General features: G+C 37.8%; 1 protein-coding gene across 3 annotated transcripts in view; it reads left to right on the top strand.

Moving 5' to 3' along the window:
• The window catches only part of ERC1 (ELKS/RAB6-interacting/CAST family member 1), a 563,373-nt gene that overhangs the window by 74,772 nt on the left and 468,929 nt on the right, over window positions 1-19,672 (top strand). For all 3 annotated transcript variants that reach the window (XM_088025858.1, XM_088025859.1, XM_028121160.2), the window contains exon 3: window positions 19,167-19,583. In XM_088025858.1, coding sequence (XP_087881984.1) covers window positions 19,167-19,583 — 417 coding nt within the window. The remainder of the gene's footprint in view (window positions 1-19,166; window positions 19,584-19,672) is intronic.

Below are 19,672 nucleotides of genomic sequence, written 5' to 3'. Positions count from 1 at the left end.
CTAAATGTTTTGTTTTAATTGCTGATTTTGTGCCTAACCCTAATAAGTTTCTTCACTCAAATGCTTAGAGGTAGCTGAGTTTCTATTACGCCTGCAGTTTGGTGTTTATTGATATTTCTTATAATCTTTGTGTTTGAGAATAAAGTGTTAATTGCACTGGAGTCAGTGCCATTACTGCCATCAGAGCATCATAGCCTTATAATCAGCACTTTGTTGTTTGTTCGCTTAAGATTGTATTCTCTTCCTTGAATTTGTAGCTTTTATCCCTGTTTGCAGATATTATTGTGTGTGTGTGCGCGCACACGTGTGTGTGTTTTTCAAGATTTTATTTATTCTACAGAGAGAGAGACAGCGAGAGCAGGAACACAAGCAGCGGGAGTGGGAGAGGGAGAAGCAGGCTTCCCGCGGAGCAGGGAGCCCGATGCGGGGCTCGATCCCAGGACCCTGGGATCATGACCTGAGCCGAAGGCAGACGCTTAACGACTGAGCTACACAGGCGCCTGTGTGTGTGTGTGTGTGTGTGTGTGTGTGTGTGTGTGTGTGTATTTTGATTAATGACTGTCTTACGTATTTTTATGTGGACACAGACTGTGTTTATTATGCCTACCTACCACTGTGTCTTTAGCAAGGAACGTAATGCCTGGTATATAGGAGCTACTAAAAATATTTTTTCCATTAGTGAGGGATTATACAAGTATTTTTTTGTTTATTCTTCAATATTTGGTTAAGTTTATTTTTCAACACTGCTGCCTCCTTATCTTTAAAGCTGTCTGAAGTAGACAGTAGTTAATTACTAGCTTTTGTTATTGATAGGGAGATCTACCAGGGTGGCCAGAGTTTTTCCTCTCAGAATCTGTGTTACTCTTTTGGTATTGAAATAGGTTAGGAGTTAGTTTTTCCTCCTAGGATAAAGTGCTGGTCTTGAATTGCTGGGGGTTTCATTTTTTTGTGGCGCTGGTCTATAGTTTGGAATTCAAATTTTCTTTTGCTTAAGTCTCTATTAGAAACAAATATGAAATATTTTAGGTTTACTGAAGTTCTTAAATATTCTTATTATTCCTTTATAAACATCTCATTTAAATGTTCTTGTTTTTGACTTCTGGGGAAGATAGCAGAGTACGAGGACCCTAAACTCGCCTCGTCCCATGCATACAACAAGGTAATACATCAGTGCAAATAATCCAGAAAGCAACCTGAAGACTGGCCAAACAAACTCCACAACTAAATGTAGAGAACAGGCCACATTGAAGAGGGTAGGAAGGCTGAGGACTCAGTGGAAACCTAAACTTGTGGGTCTGTCCTCTGGAGGGAGGGAGCTGTGGATGCGGAGAGGGGCAAGAAACAGACTAGCACACCGGGGAGACTGCATGGGGAAGGTGAATCCCCAAAGCATTTGGCTTTGACAGTCAGAGGGGGAAATTTCATGAGTTATTGCAACAAGTGGGACTTTAAGCCTGGAACTTTAAAAAATTAGCAGGCTCGCCTCCAGGAGAGCCCCAAGGGCAATACGAAGCTGAGTCCCCCCTCTTTTTTTTTTTTTTTTTTTTGAGAGAGAGAGAGATAGAAAGGTCCGTACAAGCAGGGTGGGAGGGAGGGACAGAGGGAGAGGGAGAGAGAGAATCTTAAGCATGCTGAGTGTGGAGCCTGATGCTGGGCTTGTTCTTATGACTCTGAGATCATGACCTGAGCCGAAATCATGAGTCTGCCGCTTAATCGACTGAGCCACCCAGGTGCCCCTGTGTCCCCACTCTTAAAGAGGCAGCACTACAAACAGCCCTTAGAGATACTGCTTAGAAGCAGCAGTTTGAAAAATGCTTGGGGTGTATGGGAGGGAGGGAGAGTTGGTTACTAAACTCAGTTTGCTGAGGGACTTCTCTAAGAAGAGAGGAACTGACAGGCACAGTTTCCTTCCTCTGCCCCCAGCATAATCGCACAGCCACCTGCTAAAACTAGTACAGTGCTGGCATTCACTACCTAACTTGCTTACACTACACCCTGCCCCCTCCAGCCAGGCCTGTGTCAGTCCTGGTGCTATGGGTCCACTCCCAGAGAAGACCTGTGCAAACCTTGCCAACACTACCTCTCTTGACCTCCTCCACAGGATGCTCATACTTTGTTAAAGCTGTACCGCCGTTTGTGTATGCCCTTAGGGGAGCAGCCCCGTCTGGCCCAGTCTCAGTAGCAGCTGTGTGTCCCCTGTGGGAGAGGATCAGCACCACCTTGTTAAAGAGCAAGAGATGTAGCTGACTTTCCTAACACATAGAAACAGACAGAGTTAGGCAAAATGAGGAGACAAAGTAATATGTCCTAAATGAAAGAACAGGACAAAATCACAGCAAGAGACCTAAGTGAAACAGATAAGTAAATTTTAAGTAACGATTATAAAGATATTCACTGGACTTGAGAAAAGAGTAGAGGACATCGGTGAGACTCTTATAACAGAGAGAAAAAAAAGAACCAATCAGAGATGAATAATTGAAATTAAAAATACATTTGATGGAATAAATAGCAGGCTAGAAGAAGCAGAGGAACAAATTAATGACCTGGAAGACAGAGTAATGGAAGTAATGAAGCTGAGGAAATGAGGGAAAAAACTATGCAAAATGAGAACAGACTTAGAGAACTCAGTGACTCCATCAAGCATAATAATATTTGCATAATAGGGATCTCAGGAGAAGAAGAGAGAAAGGGGCAGAAATGGTATGATCTATTCAAAGTGCTGAGAGGAAAAAATCTGCATCCAAGAATACTGTCCAGCAAGGCTATCATTTAGAATAGAAGGAGATATAAAGAGTTTGTCAGATAAAAACTAAAGGAATTCATGACCACTAAACCAGCCCTAAAAGAATTATTAAAGGGGACTCTGAGTAGAAAGACCATAAGTGGAAGTACGAAAAGTAGGAAACACAAAAACAGTAAAAATAAGATATCTGTAAAAATCAGTTAGTGGATTCACAAAAGTATATAAAATATGACACCATATACTTAAAACATGGGTTGGGAGAGGAATAAAGAATGGGTTCAAACTTAAGTGACCATCAAGTTAATATAGACTGCTACATGCAGAAAATATTATATGCAAACCTAATGGTAACCACAAATCAAAACCCAGTAATAAATATGCAAAGAATAAGGAGAAAGAAATCCAAGTAAATTACTAAAGAAAGCCAAGAAACCGTGAAAGGAGCAAGAGAAGAAAGAATCAGAGGAAAACTACAAAAACAACCACAAAACAAATAACAAAATGGCAATAAATACACATCTATCAACAATTACTTTGGATAGGAATGGACTGACTGCTCCAATCAAAACACATAAGGTGACAGGGTGGGTAAGAAATTAAGATTCATCTATATGCTGTTTACAAGAGACTCATTTTAGACCTGAAGACACCTGCAGATTGAAAGTGAGGGGTTGGAGAAACATTTATCATGCAAGTAGATGTCCAAAGAAAGCTGGGATAGCAATACTTATATTGGACAAAATAGACCTTAAAACTAAGGCTCTAACAAGAGACTAAGAAGGACACTTAATAATAATAAAGGGGCCAAGAAGATATAACAATTTTAAATATGCATCCTACATGGGAGCAAATACATAAAACAGTTAATAAACATAAAAGAACTAATCAACAGTAATACAATAATAGTAAGGAACTTTTAACACTCCAGTTACATCAGTGGACAGAACATCCAAACAAAATCATCAAGGTGGGGGCACTTGGCTGGCACAGTAGGGGGAGCATGCGACTCTTGATCTTGGGGTTGTGACTTCAAGCCCTATGTTGGTTGTAGAGATTACTAAAAAAATAAATATAAAAATCAACAAGGAAATGGTGGCTTTGAATGACACACTGGATCAGATAGATCTAACAGCTGTATTTAGAACATTCCATCCTAAAACAGCAGAATACACATTCTTTTCAAGCGCACATGGAACCTTCTCCAAAAGAGAGCATATGTTAGGCCACAAAATAAGTCTAAACAAATTTTAAAAGTTTAGAGTCATACCATGCATCTTTTCTGACCACAATGCTATGAAACCAGAAATCAACTGGAAGAAAAAATCTGGAAAGAGCACAAATACATTGAGACTAAATAATATGCTAGTAAACAATGAATGGGTCAACCAAGAAACCAAAGAAATTAAAAATTACATGGAAACAAATGAAAATGAAACACAGTGGTCCAAAACCTTTTGGGATGCAGCAAAAACAGTTCTAAGAGGGAAGTTTATAGCAATACAGGCCTATCTCAAGAAGCAGGAAAATCTTAAATAAACAATTTAAGCTTACACCTAAAGGAGCTAGAACAAGAACAACAAACAAAATCCCAAACCAGCAGAAGGAGGGAAAAATAAAAGATTAGAGCAGAAATAAATGGTATAGAAATTAAAACAAAACAGTGGAACAGATCAGTGAAACCAGGAGCTGGTTCTTTGAAAAGATTGACAAAATTGATAAACCTCTAACCAGATTCATTTAAAAAAATAAAAAAGGACTCAAACAAAATCAGAAATGAAAGAGGAAAAATAACAACTGAAACCAGAGATACAATTATAGGAGAATATTGTGAAAAATTATATGCCAACAAATTGGGCAACCTAGGAGAAATGGATAAATTCCTAGAAACATAACCTCCCAAAACTGAATCAGGAAGAAATAGAAAATTTGAATAGACCGATTACCAAAAGTGAGATTGAATCAGTAATCAAAAAACTCCCAACAACCTAAAGTCCAGGACCAGATGTATTCACAGGTGAATTCTACCAAACATTTAAAAAAGAGTTGGTACCTATTCTTCTCAAACTGTTCCAAAAAATAGAAGAGGAGGGAAAACTTCCAAATTCATTCTATGAGACCAGTACCAGCCCAATACCAAAACCAGATAGAGGACACCACTGAAAGGGGTGCCTGGGTGGCTCAGTGGTTGAGCATCTCCCTTTGGCTCAGGTCATGATCCCGGGGTCCTGGGATTGAGCCCTGCATCGGGCTCCCCACTCTGCGGGAAGCCTACTTCTCCCTCTCCCACTCCCCCTGCTTGTGTTCCCTCTCTCACTGTGTCTCTCTCTGTCAAATAAATAAATAAAATCTTTAAAAAAAAAAAGACACCACTGAAAAAGAGGACCACAGGCCAGTAGCTCTGATGAACATAGATGCAAAAATTCTCAACAAAATACTAGCAAACAAATTCAACACTACATTAAAAAACCATTCACCATGATCAAGTGGGATTTATTCCTGGGATGCAAGGGTGGTTCAGTATTTGGAAATCAGTCAGTGTGTATCACATCAATAAGAGGATAAAAACCATATTATTTCAATAGATGCAGAAAAAGCATTTGAGAAAGTACCACATCCGTTCATGTAAAAACCCTCAACAAAGTAGGTTTAGAGGGACCATACCTCAACATAATAAAGGCCATTTAGGAAAAACCCACAGTGAACATTATACTCAATAGTGAAAAACTCATAAAATAGAATATAGGTACAAAATCCCTTCCTCCCAAGATACTTAAGGCAGATGTATTTTGGAATTTAGATTCAGATTTTGAAAGGCAACCCAGTGTGTGTGTATGTATGTGTGTGTGTGTGTGTGTGTGTGTGTGTGTGTGTATGTATATATATATATATATATATATATATATATATATATATATGTAGTATTTTGTGTTTGGCAGCCCTGAGTAATCAAGCATACCAATGTGTCTGTAGTGTAACTTGGGTGTATTCACATTAAATGGGATAAAGAGATGGTAAACACCCTCAGCAGTTGAGGACTTGTTGGATCATATAGTAGTTCTATTTTTATTTTATTTTAGTTTTTTAGAAAGAGCGAGTGGGGGTGGGGGTGGAAAGTCAGAGGGAGACGTTGAGAGAGAATCCCAACCAGGCTCCATGCTCAGCATGGAGCCCAACTCAGGGCTCGATCCCACCACCTTGAGATCATGACCCAAGCCAAAATCAGGAGGCAGACGCTTAACTGACTGAGCCAACTAGGCGCTGCCATAGTTTTGTTTTTAGGTTTTTGAGGAGCTCCCTACTGTTTCCATAGTGGCTACACCAATTTTCATTCTCAGACACATTAGGTTGAGTAACAAAAGCAAGTTGCAAGGAGAAGCATGTACAAATGACATCATTTATGTGAATTATAAACCAGTAATAATGTGTGAGTGTGTATGTGTGTGTGTGTGTGAGAGAGAGAGAGATCTGAAGAAAATAAGGCACATTGTTGATGGTGATTTCCTTTGTTGCATGTTTGAGGTTTTTTTTTTTTTTTAAAGATTTATTCACCAGTTTTAGAGAGAGTGTGCATACTTGTGAGCTGGGGTAGTGGCAGAGGGAGAAGAAGGGAGAGAATCTCACACAGACTCCCTGTTGAGCTCAGAGCCCAGTGAAGAGCTTGACTCATGTCCCCATGAACTTGACCTGAGCCAAAACCAAGAGTTGGATGCTCAACTGACTGAGCCACCCAGGAGCCCCTTGAATGAGTCTTTAAAACCCTAAGCTTCTGCCTTTTTCTCTCTTACCTGTTTAAGAATGTAAAGTTACCACTGAATTAGGTGATAGAACATCCTACAGAGCATGTTAGAACTGGAAGAGTTCTTAAATTTACTAAATTATTGTCCTTTCTTTTAAGTGAAGTCATTACTAGTTAAATTATCATGAATATTTAGTTCTTTTCAAACTTACACCTTTAACTCTTGATTTTTTTGTTGAGATGTAGTTTACATGCAGTGAAATGCATAGATAGATCTTAAGCATCATAGTTCTATGAATTTTGACAAATGCCAATACCGATATAATCTGCAGTCTTATCAAGATACCACATTTTCATCATCCCATAGTTTCCTGTACCCTTTCCCAGTTCCTATATTCCTTGCCCTCCAAAAAATAGTGTTCGAATTCCTTTCATCTTAGATTAATTTTGCCTGTTCTAGAACTTCATAAATGGAATTACCAGTCTGTACTCTATTGTGTTTGGCTTCTTTTGCTCAGCATATTGTTTTTTACATTTATTCATGTTTTTGCATGTATCTGTAGTTATCCTTTTTATATTGAATAGTTTTATTTGTATGGGCATTGCATAATCAGTTTATCCATTCTCATGTTGTTGGGGTTGTTTCCAGTTTTTGGCCGTTATGAATGAAGCTGTTGTAAACATTTCTTTTTTTTAAGATTTATTTATTTTAGGGGGTGGGAGGGGCAGAGGAAGAGGGAGAGAGAAACTCAAATGGACTCTGTGTTGTGAACTCAGATCCTGACGTGGGGGTGGATCTCACGACCCTGAGATCAGACCTGAGCCAAAATCAAGAGTCAGTCACTTAACCGACTGCACCACCCAGGTGCCCCTGTTGTAAATGTTTTTATTTATTTTTTTATTTTTAAAGATTTATTTATTTTAGGAAGAGAGAGGGTGTGAGTACAGGGAGGGACAGAGGGGGGAGGGAGAGAGAAACTTTAACTGACTCCTTGTTGAGCTTGGAGCCTGATGCAATGCTGCATCTCATGACCCTGAGATCATGACCTGAGCTGAAACCAAGAGTTGGATGCTTATCTGACTCTGCCACCCAGGGGCCCCGTAAATATTTTTTATACACATGTGCTTGTGGACATGTTTTCACTTCTCTTAGGGAGAATCTAGGAGTATAATTGTTGGGTCATAGCATAGATACATTTTTAACTTTATGAGAAACTGGCTGGGGCACTTGGGAGGCTCAGTTGGTTAAGCATCTGCTTTCGGCTCAGGTCATGATCCCAGAGTCCTGGGATCGAGTTCCGCATTGGGCTCCCAGCTCAGTGGGAAGTCTGCTTCTCCTTCACCCTCTGCCACTCCCCCTGACTCATGCTCACTTGTGCGCGTGCTCTTTCTCAAATAAATCTTAAAAAAAAAAAAGAAAAAGAAGAAAACTTTATGAGAAACTGGCAGACTAATTTCCAGAGTATTGGTATACTTTCACATTCTGGTAGCTTCACATCCTTGCTAACATTGGTATTGGTGTTTACATTTTAGCTATTCTAGTGGATATGTGGTGGTATCTCAATTTTGGTTTTAATTTTCATTTCCGTAATTAGTAATGATATTGGTCACTTTTTCGCTTGCACATTGGCTAGTTCTATATCTTCCTTTTCAAAGTATGTAAGTCTTTCATTTTTAAAGCATTAGCATGTTTGTTTTTATTTGTGTTACAGGAGTTGTTCATATATTCAGGATACAAGTCCTTTGACAGTTACTATTTCCCCCAGTATGTCGCTTACCAATTTATTTTTATAATGGTCACTTTGATAAAAGTTTTGATAAAATTTTAATTTTGATTAAATCCAGTGTGTCAGTTTTCATTTTATCAAGTGTGCTTTCTAACATAGATGTCTATTTTTTTTTAAAGATTTTATTTATTTATTTGACAGAGAGAGAGACACAGCATAGATGTCTAAATATATTTTACTTAAGAAAAAGTATTCAGTCAGGTGAAGTGATGGTGAAAGATTTTGTGGACATAGGCCTAGGTATTTGAATTGCAAATATGATGTGGTAAGTAAACTTTCTGCAAATATGGGTGCAGGAATTAAATATTTGAAAATTATGGTAACAAATGTATTTATTGGGGTTTATATGATAGAATTGGTGAGAGTCAGGAAAGCAAATTATTTTCTCTTTTTATACCCCATGAAGATTCCGTCTTTTGTTCTTATTTGTGCTTAACAGTGCTGCTAAATCATGAAGCAATCTTTTATACCGTCTGTTTACTACCTAAATTAATTTCTTTTCTGTTTCTTCATTAACTTTTCAAAAAATTTTCATTTTTTTAAAGATTTTATTTATTTATTTTGACAGAGACACAGCAAGAGAGGGAACACAAGCAGGGGGAGTGAGAGAGGTAGAAGCAGGCTTCCCGCTGAGCAGGGAGCCTGATGCGGGGTTCAGTCCCAGGACCCTGGGATCATGACCTGAGCCGAAGGCAGACGCTTAACAACTGAGCCACCCAGGCACCCCTTGTTAATTTTTAAAGCTTTCTTTTACCTCTTCCATTTTTTTCTGTTTTTACAGAAGCATGTGTGAGAGTCTTAGTCATACCTTATTTGATGATTGCCAGTGGAGAATATTAAAGGATTGTGTACAATAAATATTTGTATCTCAGTTACTTTCCAGAAAGATTTATGATTTTATCTGTAAGAGCTTTTTATTTCTGTGGTGGTGGTTCATAATTTTATCCCCAGGTGCCTTTTTGTTCTTATCAAGCTTCTCTTTCTCTCCCGTTTTAATTACACTTTTGAAAGATTTGTTTTTGTGTAGAGAAATGTTAAATTTTACGTGTTGATCTTACATTTATCAGGTTGCTGAACTCTTTTTTTTTTTTTTTAAAGATTTTTATTTATTTGAGAGAGAGCATGAGAGAGAGAGAGAGAGAGAGAGCACGAGAGGGGGGAGGGTCAGAGGGAGAAGCAGACTCCCTGCCGAGCAGGGAGCCCGATGCGGGACTCGATCCTGGGACTCCAGGATCATGACCTGAGCCGAAGGCAGTCGTCCAACCGACTGAGCCACCCAGGCGCCCAGGTTGCTGAACTCTTAATGATACAGTTGTCTTGTCTATAATTTTTTCTGAGTTTTCATCATATAATCCCGTATAATGACTGTTTCTTCTTTTCTGATTCTTATACCTTTCATTTCTGACTACACTTGTTCTTAGTATTTCAGCAGTCTGTTACTTGCCTAGTGTAGTTAATTTCATTCTGATTTGCTTAATAGTTGGATTTGATTTTTTATAGGAAAGCTCATTTAGTAAAAGATATAAGTATTGAAATAAGATGTGAATAATTTTGGTGGTTTATTCTGGCTTACGGATGTTCTTTGTATATGTTTTATGTTGTTTTCTCCAGAGAGAATTGATTATGTAAGTAATTTTGTTGGGCTTCATCTCAGTTTAAATTTTTTTTGCTGATAGTGTATGTGAAAGCATCTTAAGCAATAGCAGTGTACATGAATTCTTTTTTCTAAGACTGTAAGGTCATGATCTCTTTGTACTCTCAGTATCAGTCTTCCTTGCTTCTTCTCTTTCTCTGGAGAAGAAGATAAGGGAAGAAGAAAGAAATTCTAGTTTCTGATAAGCTGTGGGCACACAGTGACTTCAGTGTTGACACAGCTCTGTGGGACACAGACATCAGCCCCTGTCAGCTTTATGTTGTGTTCTGCAGCTGAATGTCAGCAGGGACTCCCTTCAGATTGCTAAGTTTCTTGCTTCCTGTGTGTACTCATTCAGCAAAATCTACTCCCCAAAGCAGCATTGCCAAGATTAGCTGTTAATCACTTTCATAGCTGTTGGATATCACCTCTTTGTTCTTTGTTTTTATTTCTTTTTGATTCACATACCAGTATTTCAGTGACTAAATTTGGGAATTTTGTTAACTCATTTACCTTTGTTGCAGGTGTTTGCAACTTTTGTGTTGCAGAGAATGAAGAAAGAAGTGAATTTGATACTTGAAATGCTGCTGGAATGAACAGTATCTTTTTGGTAGCTTGTAGTTGCAATTGTTACTGCTGCCATTGCAATTGTTACTGCTGAGTGTTCTCAGGTTAAACATTTATGAAAGTGGTTGTTATAGGATCTCTTTGCTGCTGGTGGTGTTTTTAAGTTATTTGGATGTTATTTATAATGAAATGGATCTCTTCAGTCCTGATATTGCTTAGCATGACATTTTTACTATTTTAGTTTCTGGTTTGGAGTACTATCCTTTCTATACTTCCTTTACCAGTTCCTTCTTCCCTTTTTCTCTTTCTTTCAGTTTGGCAAGTCAAAACAGGCTTTCTAGAGGACATAATGCCTAAGCTAAGAATGAAAGGACAAGTAGGATTTAAAGGGGAGTGAGAGGGGAAAGGGCAGAGACCACATAAGTAGAGGTGAAGGTGTAAAAGATAGTATGGCGATTTGGGTAACGAAAAGTAATTTGGAATTTCTAGGACGTGGTAAAAATGGTTTATTGTTACTTGAATTGTTGATTATCTCTTTGAGGCCATAAAATATAAAATGTACCCTTGAGGAACGTGGAGGTTAGGGGCACCGTTCCCTGCACAGTTGAAAATCTGTGTATAACTTTTTACTCCTGCCAAAATTAACTATTAATAGCCTACTGTTGACTAGAAGTCTTACTGATAACATAACACAGATTTTGTATGTTATATGTATTATATACTGTATTCTTATAATAAAGCAAGCTAGAGAAAAAATGTTATTAAGAAAATCATGAGGGGGCGCCTAGGTGGCTAAGTCGTTAAGTGTCTGCCTTCGGCTCAGGTCATGATCCCAGGGTCCTGGGATTGAGCCCCATGTTGGGCTCCCGCCTCAGTGGAGCCTGCTTCTCTCTCTCCCTCTGCTGCTCCCCCTGCTTGTGCTCTCTCGCACTCTCTCTCTGTCAAGTAAATAAATAAAATCTTTAAGGAAAAAAAAGAAAATCATGAGGAAGAGAAAATGCGTTTACAGTTAAAGTACTGTACTGGTTTTTTTTTTTTTAAGATTTTTAAAAAATTTGTCTCTCTGTCGGGGCGCCTGGGTGGCTCAGTTGGTTAAGCGACTGCCTTCGGCTCGGGTCATGATCTTGGGGTCCTGGGATCAAACCCGTATCAGGCTCCCTGCTTGACGGGAAGCCTGCCTCTCCCACTCCCCCTGCTGTGTTCCCTCTCTTGCTGTCTCTCTCTCTCTGTCAAATAAATAAATAAATAAATAAATCTTTAAAATTTGTCTCTCTGTCAAATAAATAAAATCTTCAAAAAAAATATTTGTGATAGGGTATAGTGCTGGTGGGTGAGTGTATCTGTGTAACTATGTTTTATCAATTTCTAAGTTTTATTTTTGGACAAGAACTCTATGTGCTTTGTATAGTACTAAAAGTATGAAAGATTCTTGTTGACTGTTGATGATCTGAAAATGCTTCTCTTTGCTTTGGATCAAACATGAACAAATTCAGGGACGCCTGCTGGCTCAGTCAGTGGAGCATGTGACTCTTGCTCTCCGGGTTGTGGGTTTGAATGTCATATTGGGTGTAGAGATTACTTTAAAAAAAATACAACATGAATAAATCCAGAGTATATAGTTAACAGTTTTTGTTAGGATTGTCTTTTGTATTTTGGATAGTTTGTATTTAAGATAGAATTTTTTTGTGATAGGTTGGTAACAAACTAATTGTTACGGAAGATGAATAATTCATTGTATTATAGGGGAAAGATACAGCTTTCCAGGGAAATTTGCATGTACTATCTACTAGCTGTTTACTTTCAAAATAATTCTCAAAATTTGTTTTGGTCAGTCTTTCATCAAAAATTTATTGAGCACTTACTATACCAAGCACTGTGCTGTGCCCCAGAGTAAAGAGATGACAGCCCCAAGTCCTAGAAAGTTTTTATTGAAGACAGAAAGAAAGAAATACATTTCAGATTAGTCTGGCAAGTGCTATTGTTTAGGGATATAGTAATGTGGCAGTACAGATCAGAACATCAGATATGTTGAGGAAGCTGTAAGCTTGACTCAGATGACTTCAGTAAGAATTATTATAAGCTCTTTTGCATCTTACATGAATAAAGTTCCTTAATGTATACATTTATATGTTTCAGAAAAAAATTTTTCTTAATTTAACATAAAATGGTGCAATACTGGTACTTTTTCTAATGGGTCATCTTAACAAATAGTGCATTGAGTTCTCCCTGATGTATTCTTTGTAATGATGACCATTTTCTTGTATCCATAATACAGTAGTCCCCCTCTTGGCATGATTTTACTTTCTGTGGTTTCAGTTACTGGTGGTCACTTGCGGTCTGGAAGCAGACCTCATTTTTCCTTCTGATTTACTGTTAGAAGGTCACTAATAGCCTAACACTACCCCACAATGCCTGCGTCATTCACCTTCAGTTTGTCACGTAGGCATTTTATTATCTCACATCATCATCAGAAGAAGGTTGAGGACAGTACAATGAACTATTTTGAGAGAGAGAGAGAGACCACATTCACATAACTATTATTAGAGCATATTGTTGTAATTGTTCTATTTTATTTTAGCTTTTTTTGTTAATCTCTTACTATGCCTAATTTACAAATTAAATTTTTACCATAGGTATGTGTGTATTGGAAAAAACATAGGGTATATTGGATTTGGTACTATCCATAGTTTTAGGCATCCACTGGGGGTCTTGGAACATATTCCCATGGAAAAGGGGGGATACTGTATTCTTTTTTTTTCCTAACTAAAAATAGCTCTAGACTACACAGTTCTGTCATTTTATTTTATTTTATTTTATTTTTTAAAGATTTTATTTATTTATTTGAGAGAGAGAGAGAGAGAGAGAGAGAGAAACAGCATGAGAGGGGAGAAGGTCAGAGGGAGAAGCAGGCTCCCCGCTGAGCCGGGAGCCCGATGCGGGACTCGATCCCGGGACTCCAGGATCATGACCTGAGCCGAAGGCAGTCGCTTAACCAACTGAGCCACCCAGGCGCCCCACAGTTCTGTCATTTTAGAAATCAGGATAAACTGGATCAAAGTGTTCTGTTGTTTCAAGAAACTAATGATTATATTTGGGAAGTTCTGCCTCACAGGAGCTTCTGATATTTATCTAAAACATATTGTATGAAGGGTTGCTGTGATCTTCTGTAGTTTTTGCAGATAGATGTATTATTTTTCTAATAAAAGTCATAGTCCTTGTCAGAGATTTAAGAATTTCCATTACTGTTGTTCACAGTATCCTATCATTTCATTGAGATACAGCTTGGCATAATAACAGCACAATCCTTGGAATAAATTTTAAGCTGTTACTTTCCAGTCTTTCCAGATCAACTGAATGTCAGGGTGAAAAGTGGTAGACTAGTAAGTATTGGTATAACATTTGGAATGTGAGAAGTGTGAGATCGTTTTGGAGAGTGTCATGAGCAGAATTCCCAAATAGAAATTCTCCTAATGTCTTACAACTGAGATCTTCCCTTTTAAATTCAATGTATCTGTTTTTGGTTGATCATTATAAATGTTTGTGAGATGTGCAGGTTTGCTCATTTTATTATCTGTATGAGTATGCTGGAGAAGGAGTAGTCTGGCTTCTAGCCTGCTGCTGCTTTCTTCTCCCAAGGGAATTGGGAAGAATTTTTTTTTCTTTATTTTTTACTTTTTTAAATTAACATATAATGTATTATTTGTTTCAGGGGTACAGATCTGTGATTTGTCAGTCTTACACAATTCACAGTGCTCACCATATCACGTACCCTCCCCAAGGTCCATCACCCAGCCACCCCATCCTTCCCACTTGAATGTAGCTTAAAGTAGGGATGTTGATTCCTATTTCAATGGAGAAGATTGCTGTAGCTTTCTAGGCTACCAAACTATCATTTTATTTCTATTTCATAGTAAAATGGGTGCAAGCAGAGCTGAAGAAGTAGACACATTAGTAGTGTAATTTATTTCTTCACCAAAATGATAATTGCCATACTAGATTTAATTATAAGTACTATGTGAAACTATTAGCTATAGTCAACATCTGTTTCTCCTGACTTGAATAGTGATGAATGTTCAAAAAAGGAGGAACAGTTGTACTTAGAAATCAGTTTCATCGTTGAGTCTAACTTCTGATATTTCCCTTTGGGATAAATTCACTCAGACTTTATCTGGGTTTTTTGACTTCCAGAGGTGAAGAAGGAAACCAGAATTGATCATAGGTTTCAGAGAATTATGAGCATTTTGACACATTTTTTTATTAAGGATTTTGAACTCTAACACCTGTTAAGAATCTTTACAGGGTGATGCTGACAGTTAAATGCATTTAAAAAATCCTATTTCTGAATTAAAATATTTGATACTTTTATCCTTGTTAAGAAAAAAGCAGTGCTTTTCAGAAGGTTGAAGATTACCAGAATTGAAAATTCACTACTTGCTAAGCATAATAGCAAAACCAGAAACTATGAAAGAAACATTTGGTATGTTTGCACTAAAAAAAAAAAATCTCTATAATAGTCACCATAAATTTTGTTAAAAGAAAAATGACAGACTTGGAAACATACTTGTAACATAGATAGCAGGCAAAGGTTATTTAATCCACTTAGGAAAATAACAACATGGGCAAAGAACAAGAACAGATGAGTCACAAAGGAAGGAATACAAGGTGCCAGTAGATATGTGGATAGATACTCAGCCATGCTTATAATTGAAGAAATGCCAGCAAAAGAAAGAAAATACCCAGAGTTTTCAAATGTGTGGGAAATGGCCACCCCAGATATGCTTTGGTGTTAAGTTTAAATGTGTACAGACCTTTTAGAGGTAATTTTAATATATATCAAATTATAATTGCATATTCTCCAATTCAGCAATTCCACCTTTGACAATTTATCCCCAGGAAAAATTTGGATACACGTACAAACATAGACATATGAAGGCGCCTGTTGTAATAGTGAAAACTGAGAACCAACCTAAATATTTATCAGTAGTCATAAATAAATTATTTAATATCCATACATTGGAATTTTATGGCAGGCATCATTTTTTCCTCATTTTCTTTATTGTAAAATACACCTTACATTTACCATCTTTTTTTTTTAAGATTTTATTTATTTATTTGACAGAGAGAGAGAGGGAGCGCACAAGCAGGGAGTGCAGCAGGCAGAGGGAGGAGCAGACTCCCCACCGAGCAGGGAACCTGATGCTGGACTCATCCTGGACCCTGGGATCATGACCTGAGCCCAAGGCAGTCGCTTAACCTACTGAGCCACCCAGGCGCCCCTTACATTTGCCATCTTAACTATTTTTCAGGTGTACAGTTCAACGACATAAAGTACATTGTTGTGCAAACATTACCACCATCCATCTCCAGAACTCTTTTCATCCTGTAAAATTGAATCTCCATACCCGTTCAACAGTGGCTCCCCATCCCTCCCCAACCCCCACTTTTTCCAGGCCCTGGCAGCCACTCTTCTACTTTCCGCATCTATAAATTTGACTACTCTAGATACCTCGTGTAAATGGAATCATATAACATTTGTCTTTTGTGGGGCACCTGGGTGGCTCAGTTGGTTAAGCGACTGCCTTCGACTCAGGTCATGATCCTGGAGTCCCGGGATCGAGTCCCACATTGGGCTCCCTGCTCAGCGGGGAACCTGCTTCTCCCTCTGACCCGCCCCCCTCTTGTGCTCTCTCTCATTTTCTCCCTCTCAAATAAATAAAATCTTTACCAAAAAAAAAAAAATTTGTTTTGTGATTGATTTATTTAGCGTAATGTCCTAAAATTTCATCCATGTTGTAGCCTGTGTCAGAATTTCATTCCTTTTTAAGTTTAAAATATAGGCATTTTTAAAATTTAATTTTTGAATGGGTAGAACATCTGTTCGAATTCAAGAGGAAGGTTGGGAGGAGGGAAGATGGGAAGCGATTGCTGATTGGCATGGAATTTCTCCAAGGGGTGATGGAAGTGTTCTAGAATTGGTACTATTCGATGTACAACTTTTAATATGCTAAAAACCACTGAATTATACACTAAAACAGGTGAACTTTATGGTATGTGAATTGCATTTCAGTAAAGCTGTTAGTAAAAAAATTTCAATGTCAATTATACTTCAGGTAAAATTTTCAAGAGGAATACAATAAATTTCTAATAAAGTGTTCTTAGAAGTTGTCCCTCAACTATTCTAGTTTTCCTTTTTTTTTTTTTTTTTATTAGAGAGAGCAAGAGATAGAGAGGGAAGGACAGAGGGAGAGAGAGAGAATCCCAAGCAGGCCCCACAGTCAGCACAGAGCTGGTTACAGGGCTCGATCTCATGACCCTGAGAGCATGACCCAAGCCGAAATCAAGAGTGGACGCCCAACCAACTCAGTCACCCAGATGCTCTCTTGTTTTACTTTAAAAAAAAATTATTTGTGTGACTTTCCAGAAATATTTTTATTTCTTATGAATATTTTATTTATAGTAAATGGTAAATATTACTCCCCCACTTTTAACAAAAGTGGTAGTAAATTGAACATGGTGTTCTACACCAAGCAGACATCTCTGAGGTCTGTTTTTCTTAGTTTTAGGTAAAAAGGTTTTGTTTTTTTTTTAAATTACAAAAGGAAAAAAAATAAATCACCAAAGGATTACATGGTTAGATAAGTATAGAAAAGTATGAGGCAAAATGTAAAAGCTAACCATACCCAGGGATAGTCATTGGTAATTGTTTGTATATCCTTTTAGACTTTTATCTCCATGTATATATACTCTTTTAAAAATAAGAATTGAAGGGCGCCTGGGTGGCTCAGTCGGTTGGGTGTCTGCCTTTGCTTCGGGTCCTGATCCCAAGGGACCTGGAATTGGGCCCCGCATTGGACTCTCTGATGGGTGGGGAGTCTGCTTCTCCCTCTCCATCTGCCTTTCCCCCTGCTTGTGCTCTTTCTCTCTCTCTCACTCTCAAATAAATAAAATCTTAAAAAAAATAAAAATTAGAATTGAGATCATCCTATACTTGGTATTGTGTAGTCAGCTTTTTAATGCTTAAAGCAATATATTGTGATCATAGATTTTAATCAATAAATATAATCTTCATTGTTTTTTTTTTTATGGATGCATAGTATTAAATTGTGTGGACATTTCTCACTTATTGTAGCTCATCACCTATTAATATCTATTTAGGTTGTTTCTAATTTTGTCACTATTATAAACAATATATAAACACTATATACAAACAGTATCTTTGTACATACACCTTTGTACCCTTGCCAGGTCATTTCTTGAGATATTTACTACACTGCTATTTTGTAGTCCACCAGAATTTTTTAACAACATATGTTTTAAAATATAAATTACACAAAGATTTCCATGATATTATTATCTCTTTAAAAAGATGGTGCAGGTATTAAAATCCTTATTTATTTTTAAATATGAGGAATCTGAAATGCAGAAAGTGGCATTGTATCCAAAATTGCATAGCAGTTAGTGTGAGAGATGGCGCTAAAACTCATGTCTTCTGATTGTGTGTTAGTGTTCTTTCCACGGTGGCATACTGCCAGTCCTTAAATATCTTCAGTACAAGGGGTGATTTTGTTGTTGCTTTTTCATTTCTAAAAATATGATTCTTGTGACATACTTTTAGATTCTTTGTATAATGTGCTGCAATTTATCCATTCAGATTAAAGGTCCATATACCTTCATTAGGGGTACAGGCTCAAGATGTGCCCTCTCAAACATTTTGTAGTTTATCTGCATTAATATCTTCATTTAATTAGTCACCTATATTGTTATCTTTCCCTGTATGAAAAGCTCTCATAGTCTGTTTTTTTTCCCCTCTTCTGAAAGCTTTAAGTCATGTTATTTTCTCTGGGTAGTACTAGTTTCAGTGGGCTTTGGTTTCAGTGACAACTCCATTATTTGCTGTGTGATCTTGGGCGAGTTACTTAAATCTCTGTAAGGCTAGGGTCATCATCCATAAAATCAAAATAATAGTATGTGTGTCATGGAGATTAAGTGGATTAACACATAAAAAGTGCTTGGCACAATTTGGTAGATACTACTCATTAAATGTTAGTTATTATTTAATATGTGAATTTAAATCCTTGAAAGTCATTTTGTATTTTGATATCCTTTGTATTTTTTTGTGAAACTTTTTTTTAATTAATTTATTTGAGAGAGAGTGTGCATGAGTGTGGGGGGAGGGGCAGAGGGAGAGAGAGAATTTCAAGCAGACTCCCTGCTGAGCGGGGAGCCCAGTGTGTAGGGCTCTGTCTCACAACCCTGAGATCATGACCTGAGCCAAAATCAAGAGTTGGACAGTCACCTGACAGAGCCATTTAGGCACCCATTTTGGTGAAACTTTTGTATGATGTTTTTGTAATCCTATAGATATCCCCATTTTCCTCCCCTACTCTTTAGTTCTATGTAATACCTTCTGATTTTGAACAATATCTTTATTTTGTCATGGTTCATGCAGAGTGAGGCTCTGTCATACTTACCTTGTTTACTGTTGGGAATAAACACAAGTTAAATAACTGAGATTTTATAGATTATCTCAATCATTTTTTTAAGATAATGTAAAACAGAATAATGTGAATCCTAATTTATTGAATTCAGGGTTCTGAGAGCCGTGGTAGCTACTCTCTGACTGACTTCCCCAATCTGCTTCGTTTTTTCTACTTGAGGAGGAAAGCTGATTTGGGGTTTTCTTTTTTGTCTTGATTGTAGCACATGCAGATGACAATCCAGGCTCTCCAGGATGAATTGCGGATCCAAAGGGACCTGAACCAGCTGTTTCAGCAAGATAGTAGCAGTAGGACTGGTGAACCCTGTGTGACAGAGCTGACGGAGGAGAACTTTCAGAGGCTACATGCTGAGCATGAGCGGCAGGCCAAAGAGCTGTTCCTTCTTCGAAAGACTTTGGAGGAAATGGAGCTGCGTATTGAGACTCAGAAGCAAACCCTAAATGCTCGGGATGAATCCATCAAGAAACTTCTGGAGATGTTGCAGAGCAAAGGACTTTCTGCTAAGGCTACTGAAGAAGACCATGAGAGAACAAGACGACTGGCAGAGGCAGAGATGCATGTCCACCACCTAGAAAGCCTTTTGGAGCAGAAGGAAAAAGAGAACAGTATGTTGAGAGAGGTGAGTGACTGCTTTTTCCCTTAAGACTTACTGATGGTCTTTTTTCCCCCCTTGAGTAGTCAGCATCTTAGCTTAGATAAATTTATATG

The sequence above is a fragment of the Eumetopias jubatus genome, unplaced genomic scaffold (genome assembly GCF_037043125.1).
Source record: "Eumetopias jubatus isolate StellerSeaLion01/CBP00866 unplaced genomic scaffold, mEumJub1_p1.0 scaffold_8, whole genome shotgun sequence".
NCBI classification, from domain to species: domain Eukaryota; kingdom Metazoa; phylum Chordata; class Mammalia; order Carnivora; family Otariidae; genus Eumetopias; species Eumetopias jubatus.
This window is presented reverse-complemented; position numbering and strand designations above follow the sequence as displayed.